General features: G+C 52.1%; 1 protein-coding gene across 10 annotated transcripts in view; it reads left to right on the top strand.

Annotated features, from left to right (window-relative positions):
• The window catches only part of LOC139040790 (liprin-alpha-1-like), an 83,764-nt gene that overhangs the window by 37,460 nt on the left and 28,202 nt on the right, over positions 1–18,102 (top strand). For 9 of the 10 annotated variants that reach the window (XR_011495099.1, XR_011495098.1, XM_070487901.1 and 6 more), the window contains 6 exons: positions 1,787–1,922; positions 5,062–5,285; positions 7,952–8,183; positions 13,373–13,524; positions 14,512–14,684; positions 15,078–15,171. Coding sequence is in view for 8 of the 10 variants with exons in the window: in XM_070487901.1 (XP_070344002.1) it covers positions 1,787–1,922; positions 5,062–5,285; positions 7,952–8,183; positions 13,373–13,524; positions 14,512–14,684; positions 15,078–15,171 (1,011 nt within the window). In the remaining 2 variants the exon portion in view is untranslated. The remainder of the gene's footprint in view (positions 1–1,786; positions 1,923–5,061; positions 5,286–7,951; positions 8,184–13,372; positions 13,525–14,511; positions 14,685–15,077; positions 15,172–18,102) is intronic. The other variant, XM_070487900.1, reaches the window with a different exon arrangement.

Here is an 18,102-nt window from a genome sequence, read left to right as displayed (position 1 = left end):
GTCTTGACATGTTTGCCGGTCCCAGGTGTGATGTTAGAGGTGAAAGACAAGGAGAGAAAGGAGCTCTTTGCTCTGGTAGTGCAGAGGTGGCAGGAGGGGATGGCCAAGGTCACCTGGAGCGGAGTGGTCTGAAGACAGTGGGCAGGAGAGGCTGCATGCGGAGGGAAGGGCTTTGTTTCAGGGAGGCAAGGCTAGAGGCTGCATGTCAAGTGGCCTAGAAGAGAGGTTGTTGGGAGCTATAGAAACGGGGGGAAGACCAATCACAGTAGGCGTGGAAGGGCCTTGGGTGGACTGAGGAGAAGGGGTCTGGCAGGCAGTGCAGGCTCAGCTCATTTGGTGTGACTCCACGGCGAGATCGGTCATCTTGTTTTTGTGATCTTCTCCATGAGAAAAGGTAGTCTAGATTGAGGAGTGGAAAAGCACGGTGATGGGTGGCCTTCCATAAACAGATTGGCCATATAGAAGAGAGGCTTCAGCAAGTGATCAGCTGCAGGGTGGTGGCGGGTCGGGAGGCAGGTAAGCCTGGGAAGGGGTGTCAGAATCGGGAAGCATTTGTGCTTCCCGAACCATCCAGAGGTACACGCAGGATTTCAGGTGCATCGCTTTCATCTGCCGTTGAACCGTCTCACGGCCCCAGAGCAGTTGGGCTGGAAGTCACCCTGAGGGAGAGAGACAGTGTCGTGAGGAGTAAGGGGTAGAGGAAGTAGGGCTGGGTGTGCTCCAAGGGGAATTCCAGACTTGGAGATCTTCGAACAGGCAGTAAATCTCGTGTAACGCTACAAGAAGGGATTTCTTTAAAAAGATGTCGAGAGGTGTGTACCAAAAGTAGATGAGTTGGCATGTCAGCCTGGCCCTGTCCACGATCGGGTGGGGAGGCTCGAGGGGTCCCCTGTCTAACTGGCTTTAATCAGGTGAATGGACTCTGTCTTCTCAGATCATAAGGCCTCCTGAAAATGAAGGCAACCAGCCTTCTTTCCGGAGAACAGGGAGGCCCTCGGTGGCGGGCCAGGACTGAGGTGTGGCTGGGGTGCCCACGGTCAGGGCTGAGCGCTGGGAGGAGCTGCGCCCTCCTCGCCTCTGCTCACCAGTTCCTCTCCAGGGCCTCTCCTAGTGACTCTCTTGAGCGTCTCCCTCGCGGGTGCTCAGGGCCCCAGTCACTGGTTCAGGGGACTGTTTTAGCCGGGAGTGTTGATTGTCTGTCAGTCTGATTGCACGCAGTCTCTGCTTTTGGTTCGGAATCCTCAAAGCGTCCTGCCCAGCCCGGTTCATACCAGCCCGAGCTGTGGTCAGAAGGGCTTCTGCAGCCGCTCCCTCCGAGGGGCCTGTGGGAGCGCTTCAGACAGTGCCACGCAGAGAGAGGAGTGTCGGTGTCCACCAGCCTCACACTGCGGCGCCTGGCACAAATGGGAGAGTGACCGTGGAAGGCCGCAGGTGGGGGTGGGGTGCTTCCTGGTGGGTCGAGGAGAAGGCCGAGCAGAGGCAGGGCTGAGCACCCCTCTGCGGGCCCTGACATGGGTGACGGATGCCTCTTCCACGGCCCAGACAGCTGGACCCCATCCTCTCATTTCCAGGTCTGCAGTGGCAGCATTGGCTTTCCTAGGTATGGAGTGTCCCCGCTGGCGGGGCTGAAAGGCTCAACGCTGGCGGGAGCGACGACAGAGGTGCCTTCCTTGGAGTCCTTTTTCTGTGAAATTACGTGTTTTCCAAATTGACAGCTTCTGGCTTGACTAACAAACTTAGTTCACTTTTCTTATCTAATAATGACCTTTTGTTTTCCATCTTTCAGCCGACCCCACTTGGGCAGTGTCTCGGATTTCAGGTTCCCTGTGGCAGACGGTCCCGCAGACGCCTCCAGCAGCAGCGCGGTGTTGCGGCGCCCCCAGAAAGGCCGCGTGGCAGCCCTGCGGGATGAGCCATCCAAGGCAAGGCCCTCCGTCCTCGCTGCCCGTGAGCTGCCGGCCCTCGGGCGCGTCTCCTGCTCGTCCCGTGACTTTGAGACTTTGGGGATTCCAATGGTCATAGGTCGCCTTCTCTCATCCCCTCCCCCCATTTTCCTTTTTCTGGCTAAGAGTTTCGTTTTAGGCATGCTTTTCTCTGAAGAACAAGTTTTGATAGAATATGACCTACTCTTAAGTGCAACGTAATGTAATTAGTACGGTTTGGAAGCAGCGATAAGCGTGAATGAATGCGTGTATCCGTCATCTTTTAGTGAGAAGAATTCACATTGGGAAGTTTAAATACCTTCCTACTTGTGTCTGTTTAACAGCACATCTTTATCTACTTCTGCGTATTTTTATTTACAGCACCCGTATTCAGTGCACACCTGGTTTGGGCCAGGCGTCATTATAGACTAGGGCTCCAGCAGTGAATACAGGCAGAGAAGATGCCCACACCGCCAGGGCGCACGTTCTAGTGAGGAGCCAGCGTGCGTGAGAAGTACAGTACGGGCTGTGTGTCAGTTTCCTCTCACTGCGGTCACAGGCTGCTGCGAGCTCAGTGGCCTAAAGCAAGGAGCAGTTAGAGTTCACAGGTTCCGTGGGCTCGGGGCTGTGAGCAGGACGGTTCGGGCTCAGTTCTCCTGAGGTTGCAGCCGTCCGGATTCTCACCTGGGGCTGAAGAGTGCACTTCCAGGCTCACTCGCCTGGCTCTGCCTGGGCCCTCTCTGGGGGCTGCTTGAGTGTCCTGGAAAGATGACCGCCAGCTTTGCTCCGGGCTCATTCTGAGAGAGAGCCAGGAGAAAGCCCCAGCCTCTGAGGCCCTGGTCTGGAGGCAGCACACCTTCACTTGTCCTGCACTCGGTGCGTTAGAGTGAGTTAGCGAGTCCTGCCCTCACTGTGGGCCAAGGGAGGAGTGTTAGAGAAGTGTGGACGTATATTTAAACCACCACAGGGTTTCCGATGGTCATAAGCAGGGAAAGGAAACCCGGGGTACCCTGAGCTGTAGGAGGGGAATGATAGTTTTAAGTAGGGTAGCCAGCGAGGTCTCACAGGGACGGTGACATTTGAGCCAAGGAAGGGAAGGAACCATTTGGAGATATTAGAAGGTCATGCCAACACGATGTGCTGATGGGTTGAATATAGAGTATGAGACAAAGAGGCGAGTGAGGCCCCCGAGGGCCCGGGCTTGAGCAGCTGGAGGCTGGAGGCTGTCTCCTGCGATGAGGAAGACTGCGGGGCAGGGGCGACGAGTGGAGCCTGGCCCTGATCAGGTCGACAGCCCTATCTGCTGTCCAGGTGGACGTGTCAGGTAGGCAGTTGGATATTCTGGCCTGGAACCCAAGAGAGAAGTCTCGACTAGAGATAAAGATGTGGGGGTCATGACCATACAGATGGTGTTTAAAGGTGTAAGATGAGATCAAGTCCAAAGTGGGTGCCTGTTGATAGAGATGAGCTTCCAGGATAGAGCCGTGGGCCACTCCAAAATTGAGAGGTTGGGGAGACTGAGAAGGGACCGGCAGGAGACTAAAGAGTGACAAGGAGGTAGGCAGAAACCCGGGACCACGGGGCCTGCAGCCGAGTGAGCGAGATGCTCAGGGAAGAGGGGAGAGCAGCAGGCCTGGGCCTGCCGATGGGCCAGACGAGAGGGCAGTGGAGGTCAGTGGCAGACTTCTTAAGGTGGGCGCTTTGATCCTGGAGCAGCTCTGCGGGAGGGGAGGTGAGCAGGAGGCGAGGAGGTGGAGGCGGAGTCGAGGCGGCTCTGGAGACCTTTTACTCATCGGGACGGAAGTGCAGTGGTGGCTGGAAGGAGACGTGGCATCCAGGTTCCGTGGGTTCTGGTGTGTTATCTGAAGGAGGGAGAAGGGAGCAAACCTTCTCAGGCTGATGGGAGTGGGCCAGTAGAGAATCGATTACCCCGAGAGAGGAAGGGAACACAGCAGGCGAGCCTGGAGTCAGCCAGAGGGGGTGCGCCTCGTGCCCAGAGGTGGGGCTGGCCTGGGTGGGGGCCCAGGTACCTGGCCGCGACCTCAGATCTTGGGAGGGGAGGTGGAGTGCATGGGTAAAGGCCCGGGGGACGGGGAGATAAGCCAGCAGGGCATCTCAAGTCTTGTGGTTGCTCTGATGTCGTGTCAGTGAAGTGGGAGGCAGGGCCCTGGGCTCAGTGAGGACGGGAGAGGAAGAGATGGAGGCTTCGAGAGAGGGGCTGAGACAGCGGCACAGGATGGGTCACGTGGCCCCGGCGCGCATGCCTTCTCTGTGCGCATTCTGATTGCAAACGGTACCCCTCCATCACGCGAGAGAGGAGTGGCTCGGCACAGAGGAGGCTTTTCTCCGAGAGCCTCAGTTCTCTAGAGAACGTGGTCTGCCAGCTCGCTCTTCCCTGGGTGTTGAGAAGAGTGCGTCCGACGGCTGCCCTGCTGTCTCCTTCTGCCCCTGCCTGCTGCTGTCTGTGCTCGTTCACACCGGGCTCAGAAGAGGGAGGATTGGGGAACTCCAGTGAGGTGTGTTACTCGATAACACTAGTACAGTGGTGTGGCAACTGCAGTGAACACAGCTGCCGTGGATCTAGTGAACTTTTTACTTCCCATTAGCGTGGCTGATCGTGCCATGTTTTGTGTGTGTGTGGTTTTGGTTTTTGTTTTTGCTGAGGAAGATTAGCCCTGAGCTAACGTCTATGCCGGTCTTCCTCTGTTTTATATGTGGTTCGCTGCTACAGCGTGGCCAACTAGCAGTGTAGGTCCAAACCCGTGGATTCAGGCCACCGAGGCAGAGTGCACCGAACTTAACCACTATGCCACAGGGCCGGCCCCCCCGTGGTGTATTTTTCTAATTTTCAGTTTTTGTTTGCACTCGGTCTTGTCACCATTGTGAATAACGTCATGGAAATGCCTTGTGTCCACAGTGAGATGTGACTGTTACCAGGCAGTCTAAGTAATCGACTGTCCTGCCCCTGAAATACTGCCTGCTTGATACGTGTCAGCAACTTACAAGCATGGCCTATTTTTCCAAAATCTTTTGGGCTTCTATTTAAAAAATATTTAAGTTTCTGCTAGGTTTACTGTAAGTTGCTGTAACTTGGTTGTTATTTTCCATCTTTGCTGAGATTTGATTTTCTTGTTTCTAGGTACAGACTCTTAATGAACAGGATTGGGAACGTGCCCAACAAGCGAGTGTCCTGGCCAACGTGGCGCAGGCCTTCGAGAGTGATGTGGACGCGTCCGACGGCGAAGACGACAGGGACACCATCTTCAGCCCAGCTGGCCTCTTGTCCCCCAGTGGGCAGGCCGATGCCCAGACGCTGGCCATGATGCTTCAGGAGCAGCTGGACGCCATCAACAAGGAGATCAGGTACGTGGGCTTGTGCATAGCACCACAGACACCGTGCATGTCTCTAAAGAATTGTATGCTACCTAGGACAGTCTGGAAGAAATACTGTGGACGTATTCTACGCGTCCCATGATAGTAAACTTGGTTCAATCCTGTTTGAATAGTTTTAAGTTCTGAGGTTGCCCTTGATTGGAAAGTTCAGTTGACCGGGCGTTCTCGCCACAGTTGTGGTGTGGGTACACTTGTGTACACAAGATCTTGCAGAAGGGTGAAAGGGGTTCGGTCCGTTCCCCCACGAGCCGATGACACAGCTGGAGAGCGTTGCCGGGGAGCTCAGTGTCCACCTGTGCCGCTCTGGATCCCAGGCCGGGTTCCAGAGACGGCCGGGGTGCAGAGAGGTGAGCGCACATCGGAGGAGGCCTCCCTGCTCCGAAGTGCAGAGGGGAGCTGTGGTGTGGGGCAGGGCACCATGGAGAGCCAGGAGGAGGTGGACTGGCCTGGCGCCCTTGTGGGTAAGAAGCAGGACTCTTTTCACGGGCAGTGCCAGGTGGCGGGTGACTTACGAGGAGAAACGCCAGAGTTCAGTCCACTGGCAAGCGAAGGTGAAACATGCAGTAGGAAGCGGGAGGGAGAGTTTCCTGCCCCCCTCCAGCCTGAGTGTCCCCCAACTCTGAACCCTGCGGGGGGCAGGGAGCTGGGGCAGCGTCCACCTGCCGCTTGTGCCTCCTCCAGCGCTGAAGAGGGCCCTCTTGTGTGTCTTTCAGAGCCTCACGTTTTCAGGTGTGTCACCCAACCACCTGGAACAGAAAGCCGAGGTTTTCAGATTGGCAAATTCCCACTCCTACTTGCGTTTTCCTCTGTTAAACTAATAGAATGTGAAAATTGGTTCATTACAAGACAGTGGTCGGGGCAGGCCCCATGGCCGAGTGGTTAAGTTCACGCGCTCCGCTTTGGTGGCCCTGGATTTCACCAATTTGGATCCTGGGTGCTGACACAGCACCGCTCTTCAGGCCATGTTGAGGCGGCATCCCACATAGCACAACCAGAGGCACTCACAACTAGAATCCAGCACTATGTACTGGGGGCTTTGGGGAGAAGAAGAAGAAGAAAGAAGGCGACGATTGGCAACAGTTGTTAGCTCAGGCGCCCATCTTTAAAAAAAAAAAAAGACAGTGGTCAAAGAATGGTTTGAATCGTAACCTCCTCAGTGTTTCAGAGGTGTTTTCTTTCGAAAGCCTCTTAGCAGTTATAACAGTAAATTTACAAGACAAAGGGCCGACTGTTGGGTTCAATCCAAAGACTTGCCCGTCCTGGGGGGCTGGCCCCATGGCCTAGTGGTTAAGTTCCTGAGCTCCGCTGCAGGCGGCCCGGTGTTTCGTTGGTTTGGATCCTGGGCGCAGACATGGCACTGCTCATCAAGCCAAAGACTTGCCCGTCCGAGGGGGGATTAAGAGGCCTTAGGTCTGGGGTGCAGGGTGACAGGGAGCCCAAGATCTGCCCTGTCAGGCCTGAGGCAGCCGTGGTCCGGTCCTGCATGCACACAGAGACCAGCCGTGTGCCAGGGACCCTGCAGGAGGTCCGGGCAGAGTTGCTGCCAACATTTTGTTCTTGTCAAGCTGACACAGACGCCAAGTGCCGGTTCCTGCGCAGAGCCTGCGGGAGGGAAGGAGGGGCAGAACTAACCCAGGGAGAGCTGTAGGCTCTGCAAGGAAGGGGTGTGCGGCCTGCAGTCTGCCTCCGTAAACCACGGTTCGTGTGCTGTGTTCAACCCGGCAGAGCCCGGAAGACTGCCTTTCCCCATCGCTGTGGGAAACACGAAAGGATTATAAACGTCAGCTTTTATTTTTCACAGTGTATTGCTAAGTAAAATGGGTTCTTCTTTAGGTAGCAAGTTGACCTGATATAAATGGTAAATTCTGTCCACTGCCTTGGTATCAATAACAGAAAGTACTTTCAGAATATATAAGTAGAACTTTAATTGGACAGGTTACTGCAAGGTTACTACTAATTTAATATTAGAGTAATGATTTGCATAGTCAAATATTAAAACTGCTGTTTAAGCATCCACTATACAGTAGGAGAGAAGAGCTTTAATTACGAATTTCCAAATTAATGCAGCATGGTTGACGTGAATTCATTCAGATGAGGCTGGTGGAGAATTCTGTCAAATAATACAAACAAAATACTTTTGTTCGAACTCAACCTTTAAAAAAAAAAATCAATGTTTCCGTCTAGTCTAGAGACTTAAGTGTTGGGAAACTCCTGATTGCTTTGTAAATTGATTTTTTGATTATATCAGAGTTCCCAGTTTCCAGTCAAAAAAACCGATAGGTAAATGTGCAGCTGTGCCCTGAGAAGTGGGAATGTCGGAGCTGTAAAATTCAAACATCTCGTTGTGTGGTAAGAGAGTTGCCAACTAGCCCCTCCAGACTTGTGGGGTACGTAAATAAAATCAAACGCGAGTGATCAGAGATAGTTGGTAAGACTCAGTGGAAGGTGTACTTTGTGCTGTTCCGAAGCCGTGTGTGTTAAAGAGAGAAAAAGTAGAACGTTTTTGCTGAAGTGTTCATTGTTGGAGCAACCGTCATTGGAGTTTCCTTACAGTAATGCAAGCACCGATTTTTTCATCTGAACCCGTTAATCTGTCTGCTAATGAAGGAAGGATGACTGTTTTGTTTTTACTTTAGGTTGATAGAGGAAGAAAAGGAAAACACAGAGCAGCGGGCGGAGGAGATTGAGTCTCGAGTTGGCAGTGGGAGTTTTGGCAATCTTCGTCGTTTTAGATCAGTGAGCTCCATTCCCCTCTACCCTGCCTCCTCGCTCGCCGGCTCCTCTCCTCCGAACAGTGGCCGGTCCACCCCGCGAAGGATTCCGCACAGCCCAGCTCGGGAGGTGGACAGACTAGGTATCATGACTCCGGTAAGGATTTGTCTTTTCTTGTGCTGTCTCCCCTCGCCCCCGACACACCTGATTTAAGTCTTGGACACCACGAATATGCTTTATTTTTAACCTGGAAGAAAATCAGGTACACTTGTTATGCTCAGAGGTTTGAGATTTTTAAAACCAACTCATATTTAATCATTCAACAATAGCATGGTGACAAATTAATTTTAATATTGGGGTGATGCCTGAACTCCAGAGAAGTTTTCACTTGTTCAGCTCTGAGCGTGGTCAGCTCTGCAGGGTTCGGCAGCTAGGGGGGTATTTTTGTTTTCCAGCGATAGACAGTGTAACAAAAGTAAATACAGCAGCCATCGTAACATATAGGAAAATGTGCAGAGAGAGTCAGTGCTGTCTGTCTTTACGTTCGGGATGCCTGACTGGAGGGTACAGAATATGCCGTCAAAAACAAAACTGAAGAAAAAGCTAAATCGGTCCTCTTAATAATGCCCTCGGTGGCATGCTTGGCACCGGTTCTGCAGGTGAATCCAGGGTGGCGTGAGTGAGAGCGCGCTGCCGCTTGGCCTCCCCGGGGAAGCGCGGGGCTGCGTTCGTGCGCAGCCTCTGGAAGTGCAGGGACCGCGACAGCGTGCTGCTCTAAAGAATAGTGCCTAGCTTTCTCACGTGTTTAGTCTGGGTTTTGTGAATGCATGAAATCATGTTGACAGCGTTCTGCTTTCTAACTGCGCTTCCGTTCTCATTTCTTCTGCTACCACCCATTTTCGTTTTTAGTTGCGTTGTTAGCCTGCATGTAATTAAATGAACCGTGAATCGCTTTAGTAGCGTCCGAAGTGGTAACTAGTCCATTTCGCGGTGTTTTGACATAGTATTTTTATAATTTACATCGTTAGCTCATTAGCTGATATTTTAAGCTCTTTGACAATTTCATGCTTATTTCCTTTCAGAGAATTTGTAAAAACAGTTCTGTTTTTCTTTTTCCTTGTTTTTGTAGTTGTGTGTGCCGGCTGACGCTGTGTCTACTTCCGTGTTTAGTTTTGATTTCCTGTGTCATCCTTCTGTTTATTTTGTCACTGTTAGTCCAGGCCTCAGCCCGCGCTGTGACACCCCCTCCACGGGGTGCTCAGGGAACCGCCACAGTGGGGGCCATGGTGTGTGTGTGGGGGCCATTGGGGCTCATTAGTGGGGTTTCTGCGTTATCTTCGTTTCTCATGACATAGTGTCTTTTTCCCTCAGTAGTGATACGTTTTTACTGCTGTGTCACTGTACAACAGATGTGGATACAGGCATGATATCGCTGGATCAGAGTGCTTTTATTCAAACTGTGTAGGGTTTGTATAATTCAGAAATGAAATCTTTTATATATACAGAGATAATCCACCAAGTATAGAATTAACGGAAACTTGACACAAACAGTATACCTTTTGGTTTTGATGCTTATATTCAAGACTGTAAATTTCATCAACTTGTTGGACATAAACAATTAATGCCTTTAATAGACTATTTTTTAAATTCACATATCTCATAGGAATCATAGAATGTGAAGATTCCACCTGCTATTCTGCTAGCTTTTATCCTTACGTATTTTCACAGGGTACCCTGCTTTAATGCAAAAATTTGTGTTTGAGAAATTTTAAATCAATTTCTAGGTAAGAATTTTATATGAATGACCAATAGGTGATTAATAACTAAAAGTAGGTTTGTTCAGTTTTATAGTAAGTCTTGCAATAACTTCCTCATCAACTAAATTGATGTTTAGAGACATGTTTTTCATTAGGGCAAACTAAGTTCTAGAGAAGTTTGGCTTAGAATAGACAACTGTTAGGGCCCTTTGTTCTATAAAATGCTGTATTTTAATAAATTGTATATGTTGTAATAGAATTTTATCTCCCTGAGTAACGATTTATAGTGTTTCTCTAGTAAATCTTGAGTAACTTACTGTTTAAATTTCATGGTGAAAAAGATGTTCCATTTCCAGTTATGTTTTCTCTGAATCTCAGCTCGCTTATATCTGTCTTGTCATTCTCTTTTTAATATATTTACCTGTACTGATCCTTGAATTTTTAACTTCAGAGTATGCAGTAAATCTGGTTTCTCTTCATTTCTTTGCATGCGTCCGTCAGCCTAGTGATTTAAGGAAACATCGTAGAAAGGTCAAGTGTTTAGTAATTTAACATACCTTTGTTTCTCTGAAGTATTGACGGGCACCTGTCATTTGGCATGAATGAGCCCTGTGAATCACTGACATTTAAATGGACATGTTGACACTCACCTGGCATGTCACAAATGACGATTGTCCTGTTGGAGACAGGTCACTGGTGGTTTGCATAGAATGCTGGGACAGGCGTAAGGGTGTGCCTTTCTTCCACTCATTTGCCTTCTCATCGTTGCATGCTTATTTATAATGGCTATAGTATTTTTTCAGTGAGAAATTACTGAAGCAGAGCCACAGATTTTAGTTTGGGGAAAAACTAATTTTAATAAGCATAGCTAGAAGGGCCGGCCTGGTGGCGCAGCACTTAAGTTCGCATGTTCTGCTCCTCGGCAGCCCGGGGTTCGCCGGTTCGGATCCCGGGTGTGGACCTGGCACCCCTTTGCGAAAGTCATACTGTGGGAGGTGTCCCACATATAAAGTAGAGCAAGATGGGCACGGATGTGAGCTCAGGGGCAGTCTTCCTCAGCAAAAATAGGAAGATTGGCAGTAGTTAGCTCAGGGCTAATCTTCCTCAAAAAAAAAAAAAAACATAGCTAGCTGTCATGAGCTCTTACTGTATGCCAGGCCCTGTGCTGAGTGCTCTACCAGTCTGCTCTCTCGTCCTCATGGACTTCCTGTGAGATGCAGGTTACTGTTGTTATCCCCATGGACAGATGTGGAACAGAGGCTCCGAGAGGCCACATGCTGTGCCTAGGGGCACACAGTTAGGGAACGCTGCAGTGTGGACTGGTCTGATTTCAAAACCAGGACACTGAGTCGCTTCCCCCACGGCCTGACTTCTCTGCAGATTCTCTCACCTCCTCACTCGTCCCTGACAGCGGGGGCCAGCGGGCCTCTTCTCCTTATAGATAGTCGTGAATCGGGCCTCCCTGTTCTTGGAGGACGTGCACGCACTGGGGAGCAGATCTGTGGACCAGAATGCCTTCCTCCTAACCTTCACGCCATGTGCATAGCCTGCACCCCCACCCAGAAGCTGCCTGAGCCTGCGCTCGTAGGCCGCCCTTCGGATGCTCGGGCAGCTGTCCTCTGACCGCAGCGCTTACAGCACATGAGCTGGGCGGCAGCCGTGGGAGCCCTCCGCTGCGCAGAGCACCGTGGCGATTCAGCGAAACGCAGGCTCAAGTCCCCGCTGTCAGTGATGATTTGTGACCCGGGTGTGCTGCTCGCCCTCTCTGCGCCTTGGTTTGCCCTCCTGTTTAAGTGAAGACAACGACAGAAGCGCGCTCCTCGGGGTGGCCGCAGACGGTGCCATCTGTGCACGATCTGCAAGGAGCTGAGAGCTTATAACCGGCCCCGCGGCGCACAGCACGCCCTCAGTCCCGCCGACTCGCATCCGTGTTTCCCTCGGTGGGAAGGCTTTCTCAGGGAAGGAAGGAGCGTGTTGATTGACGTCCAGGCAGGACAGCCTGACCCTGTTGCTCATGGCACTGTGGGCTGGCTGGCTGGCTCCTTCGAGGGCCTTGCTGTGGGGCTGTGGTGAGGATGAAAGGCAGGAGTGCAGGCATGGTGCAGACACGGGCGGCGTGGGCCGCGCACTGTCCTCCTCCTCAGCGTCCCTGGCCTACGCTGCCGTGACCCCCCAGCTGTCGGGGAGCTTCGTTCCAGTCAGCTCTGAAAGAGCGTGCAGGCCCCAGCCTGGCGGGCCCCGGGCTGGGCAGGGCCCCTCAGCACGGGGGCACAATGGGAGCAGCCACCGGCCGGGGCGGGCCTCTCCTCCTGAGCTCTGTCTCCGCTGAGGACAGTGAACTCAGTCCCGTGGACTGCTCCCTGTCCTGTTCTTTTTTGTTTTTTATAGGTGATTGTTTTAACCTCAGTTTGAAATCTCTCCCTGTTTCAGTTTCGTATTGATAGTTTCTAGCCGTCGTAGCCTTTGGTTGTCTGCAGATTGTAATTTGAAATCAGGAGAGCATGCGGAATCTATCCAGCTACGGCTTAAGGTTCTATCTTAAATGAGTTCGACTCCGTTTTGCACTAAGCCCCTTGGTTGTCACTGAGCCACTGTGGGGCTGCAGTGGAGCGATAGTCTACACAGTCGCATTAAAAAAGCCCAAGTTGGCTGCTCAGGTCTTGCTGTTTGTACAAACGCCTGCCACGCACGTTTTGAGAACTCGAGCCCTGCCTTAACCACGGAGCCCCATGGATCAGTAAGACCTGCCGGGGTTAACGTTTTCCCCACCGCCTCCTTCCTGTCCTCACGTTCCCCGACACGGGAAAACTGGCAGTCTGAAGGAGAGGATCTTCCAGTGGAAGGCCAGGACTGCTTTGAGCCGGCTTGAACAAATTGCTTTTAAACCGCGTAGAAAGACCTCAGTTTATAGCATCTGTTCTGCACGCTGAGACGTATGAGACAGACAGGCGTGTCTGGGATGGAGGAGTTAGATCCCTTTTCGCTTTTCCACTTGTTACAGAGTCCAGGAAGGTGCATCACTACTCAAAATGATAGTGGATCATGGTACAAGGCTATTTCTCTTTTTCTCCCAAAACAAAAAGTTCTGGACAGTTTACCCAAGAGGTTTCTGCCCTCTCTGGTGTTTCTTCTGAATGCATCAGGAGATAAACACGTTCATCTTCAGCTCCTCATCAGGGACAGTGAGTGCCGTGCGTGCTGTGTGAGGACGAGGTTTTGGGCGTGGTTCAGATCTCGGTGCCCTTCAGTGGCTGTCCTCATGGTGGCCTAGGATCCTAGGGCGGGCGGGCCCTCGGGCTGCGAGGAGGCTCAGGAGGAGGAGTGCCCGTGTGTCCTGCCCGGGTCTCTGCACTCGTTCTGGTGCTCGTAGGCCAGGAGTCGGGCTCTGCTCTGTGCTCCTGCTCCTGATAAGTAAGACGGTCCTTTAACGTGGCGTTGGGCTAAAACGAGGCTGGTTGTACTCAGCAGAAAGCATAGCTCATGGATTTCCACATAAGTTTATGGTTATAATTTAAAGCCTATGTGTTGTGGGGTTTTTTTGGTCACAGTGTGTTGTTCACTAATTTTACACTGGTCTCAACCCCTCAGTTGCCAACCTCCCTAGAAGAGGTACGAGACGACAAGACGACAATAAAATGTGAAACCTCGCCCCTGCCCTCCCTGCGGTCCCTTCGGCTGGACAGGCTGCACAAAGGGGCGCTGCACACGGTCGGCCACGAGGACCTCAGGGACTTACGGAAGTAAGGAGGGCAGCGTCCCACCCTAGCCCGGCTCCAAACAGACCGCCTTCCCATGCTCAGCTTTCAGAAATCCATTGCTCTCTTCTTGGGGAAAAAAGTCAGAATGATGACTTTAAAGAAATACCGGTTAATTGAGTTGAGTTGATTTAGATGATGCCCTCGGGCTGCCCTGGGAGCTCAGGTGAGCCCAGCAGAAGATGCTGTCTGTTTGGGCGACGTGAGTTTAGAAAGAGAGTTCAGTGATAGCAGCAATCTTAGAAAGCCTTCATTTCTTCAGAGTCTGCAAATTGACTATTGTGAGAACTTTCTCTTCTTGTGGAGCATTTGCTAAGCATGTGGCGTGTTCTGACCGTTGCTCTGCAGGACCGTCCGTGTCCTGCCGCTGGGACGCGCTCTCTGCCTCTGAGCTGTGGAGAGCCCCACCTCGTCCCCAGCGCTCCAAGCGCCTCCCCACAGGGACCATGAGAGCCAGTGGGTGACTAGTGTGCTCCTATGTCAAACTACCACGGGCTGTGCTTTTGTCCCGCCCTGGCAGCCCTCGGTGGCGGGTGCAGGTGTCCATCCTCGCTGCCTCTGCAGTAGGCCCTGTGGCTCTTGTTTCGCGGCAGGGACGGTCGCACTGGGGAGGTTGCTGGGGCGCTGGGGTCAGGCCTCCGGTTGGGAGAGCATCTTCACAGCCGAGGGGCAGCCCTCAGGTGGGCTCATGGTGCTCTCTGCCTTCCATGGTTCGGACTGGAAGCCTTCTCAGAAGGAGAGCTCCGGCTCAGAGCCTCAGCTCCTCAGAAACGGTTCTCCGTGGTGGGATGGCTGGGAGCCTTCGTTTCTACACACGATGCATTTTGCGAAGGAGACATGCCTGGAGGAGACTTGGAATGCTCGTGTAGTTGGAAGAGCAAGTATTAAAAGCGTGGAGTGTTCTAGTGCCTGTGAATGGAACGTTGTGTTGGGACGAGGGCGCTCATTCAAGATCGTTTTCTGTCCCCAAAGCTCCACAGGCTCACAGGACGGCCCCGTGAGCAACCCCAGCAGTAGTAATAGTAGCCAGGACTCGCTCCACAAAGCCCCCAAGAAGAAGGGCATCAAGTCCTCCATTGGCCGCCTGTTTGGCAAGAAAGAAAAGGGCCGACCTGGACATGCCGGCAAGGAGTCATTAGGACAAGGTGGGTGGCTTCCAGCAAACATTCTTAACCCTTAGGATGGAGGCGGGGGGCCTGCCGTGTGTGTGCCTACTGTGTGCCCCCGGTTGTTCCCACGGGCGGTCTGTCGAAGACGCTGGGCGTTCTCAGGGAGTGAAAGCTCAGGAGGCGTATGTTTTCTCTGGGACACATGCGACCCAGAGAGCCACGGTGGACGTTCTTTGGCCCTGAATAACCTGGCGTCCCAGACAGAAGGGGCTCACTGTCTCTCGAGCATTCTCGTGCCTTGGTTGCCTAGTCAGAAACTTAGCCTTTAGAGGTGTTCTTTGCCTGCAAGTGCTCTTCCACCTGTTTCTGAACTCACCTAATGTGGCCGTGTTGATTTCTCTCGCTGTTTCAACCGCTGGGCCCTCACAGCTGGCGTTTCAGAGACCGAAAACTCAGCTCAGGATGCCTTGGGACTCAGCAAACTGGGAGGACAGGCGGAGAAAAACCAAAAACTTCAAAAAAAGTAAGCTTTTCGTTATTCGTCCATCTCACTGAACACTTCTCAGTTGTGCCTGATTTTTAACTAACGTTTATTTAATAAATGTAGTATCTATTTATGTGTCTATATTACCTTCTGAAAGGTTAACCTAAAGCTTTTAACAGACTGTGCTTCCTGGGGGGCTGAGAGCCTCTGCTCAGGAAGGGGGAGAGGACTCAGGGGAGGCTCCCGTCCCCCGGAGAGCTGTCTGACGAGGAGGGCTCCCCGCCAGGCGTGGGGCCCCGAGTCCGGCTCCGGTGCGTCAGCTCTAGGGGGAGGGGCCGCTTAGCCTTGCTGCGCTCCCAGTTTCCTCCTCTAAGATGGGAGTGCAGCGGTATGCGCCTCACACGGCTTTGTGAGTGTTAGACACACATCTGTCGCTACATAAACACACGTAAAGCACTGGCAACAGTGCCAGCCATCCTAAAATAGGGAGAACTGAGTGTGTAATTGCAGCCACCGCTCCGACTTGATCACCAGCATTCAGAGTTTGCCGTGCGGGCTATGATCTGTCAGGAAATATTCGCTGTGTTGCCCCTTTTTTCCTCCTCCGGTAGATTTTGTATTTTTATCTTCAATAGACTCGTGATTTTGTGGTCTGTTTATTAAATTTTGATTCCGATTTGTCTTGACTCTGAAAATAGGTGATAGCAGGGTGATCATTTTCTGCAAAGGTGCTCAGACGCTGCGAAGCCCCGGGGTAGGGGCATGGAATAGTGTGTGCGTGTTTCTCTGGCTTCGTTCTGATCGGGAGCAGGTTGTGTGTTGGTTGACCGTATGTCAACCAGAATTAAGTAGATGAATGAGGTAGGGAGAGACAGTATCCCAGTGAACTGGTGACTGAAAACTGAAACTGAACCGCCCTCTACGACAGAAGGGGCAGTTAGCAGTCCCAGAGGGAAGCGCTGACCTTGAGAATGGGGAAGACGGGCGAGAGCCAGTGGTCAGATGGCAAAGCTGGGCCTTGGGACAGGCTGACGATTGGTAGGTTCTGTGGTCACTCTGACGATAGGAAAGGTCGTCTGGCCACTCAAGTACCCTGAGACACCCTCATTGGTGTGGCACCCGGGCCTACAGTGCGCCCCGAGGACCACGCTGGGGCCCGGGGACCCTCTCCCCTAGAGGCCACGTGCCTTTAGCTGTAGAGTTGCCGGTTGGGTTCCCTTTTGTGAACCCTGCCTCATTTTCGTTCTCTTCTCAGAATCGTGCTGATCTTCGTGACTGGCCCACTGCTGGTCTTATTTCAGGCGAAGTGCCGTTGTTTCTGTTATTGCTCACCATGCCCTAGGAATACTCAGTCTTTCAGGTCCCCGTGAATGGAAATCCGCAGACACCATTGAACAGCAAAACGTGCTTTGAACGTTGCTGTCTTTGAACTGTATAAAAATGTTTTAAAGTAACTTGGGTAATTGCCATTTGCCTTTGTGAAACGTATCCCAGCCAGGCCTTTTGCCTCCTGGAGCCCTGCCAGGAAAAATGTGTCCGTTAGATTTTGCTGACGTGTTCTAGTGCACACGCTTGCACATGCTGGAATAAAATCCGTAAGGTTGGTGGCAGTGCGCCTCGGTCCTCGTCCCCGGAAGTTCATGGTTCCTGTAGGGTCACAGACTATTCAAATTGGCCCAAGTTTGGGTCACCCTTGTTTTCTAAATTTATTTTGTAATTCGCAGGAGGTATGCTTGAGCACTTGGCTGTGTGGAGACAGCCTTTATTGTTTGTCCCGGCACGTGACTCCGTTTCCCGCTGCGTGGGGAGCGTGTGTGGGGGTGGGTGGTAGGCGGGTTTCTCTGGAGCTCCGGGTTCCCCGTGATGGCATTGGCCCTGCACTTCTGTGTCACCATAGCTGTAACTGTCCAGGGGCAGGCCGTTCTCTGAACTCTGTGGTCGTGCACGGCAAGTTCTAGGATGTACTAGTAAGTTAGTAGGGAAAAATTCAAAGTATGGAGGTTATTTGTCTGACTACAGTGGGTAATTTTAGTTCTGTCAGTTAACCAGAAATAAAATTGACTTTAGGAAAAATGCTTTATTTATAATTGTGGGAAAATGTTTGAGTTATCCGGAAAAAGTATTATTGGAATACAGCTTTACGTTTATGGCATTATAGAGGTAAGAATCAAAATACGGTCCTCAGAAATATTTCTTTTTATTACCTCAAAAGTGTGCCTTTAGCTGCCAAAGTCACACAGCCAAACACATCCACTTTTAGAGAGTTTTCAAGAACCTGGTGACTTCGGTGGAGAGCTGACTTTCAGGTTTTGTCAAAGGTACATAAAAGAGAGTGGTGGGCGCGTTCGGTGCTGGACATGCTTAATGAATCCGTGGAGGGTACCGCTGGCGTGAAATCAGACATCACTGTGTTCGTCCGCTTGGCGGTGCTCCCACAGCGTTGCCGGGCGTCCCTGGTGCTGTCTGAACTCCGTCGCCTTAAGTAACCTGGTGTTCTAATGCTCTCTTTCCCGTTTCTCCCTGGTTGACTCTAGTGTGGTCACAGGGTAAGTTGAGGCGGAGGGTGTGCTGTGCTGAGCGTGTGTTACAGCCTGTGGCGTTGGCGGTCACCAGCCTCAGGCTCTGAACTGAGGTTCCGGGAGAGTCGTGCTGCTTTGCTGAGAGCTGTGCCGGGTCCCCTCACCCTGGCCGCCCCCCACCCCCAGCCTCTGACAGCGAGCTGCACCCCATGGCGGGAGTAGTGCTTTGTGTGGGCCGTGGAGCCGTGTTTGTGACGTGAGCCCAGCAGGTGTTGGTGCAAGGTGCCATGGTACTGAACGTGTCGGCCTCAGAGAAACGAGGTGCGTGTGTCGCTTGGATGGTACACCTTATCTGGGGTCTGGTCAGCAAAGCCCACACCGCTTCTCGTTATGAAAGATAACTTCATCATCGTGTCCTGTCCTAGTTATAAAACACACGCCGTCACTCACG

This window comes from Equus asinus, chromosome 17, assembly GCF_041296235.1.
Source record: "Equus asinus isolate D_3611 breed Donkey chromosome 17, EquAss-T2T_v2, whole genome shotgun sequence".
NCBI classification, from domain to species: Eukaryota; Metazoa; Chordata; class Mammalia; order Perissodactyla; family Equidae; genus Equus; species Equus asinus.
This window is presented reverse-complemented; position numbering and strand designations above follow the sequence as displayed.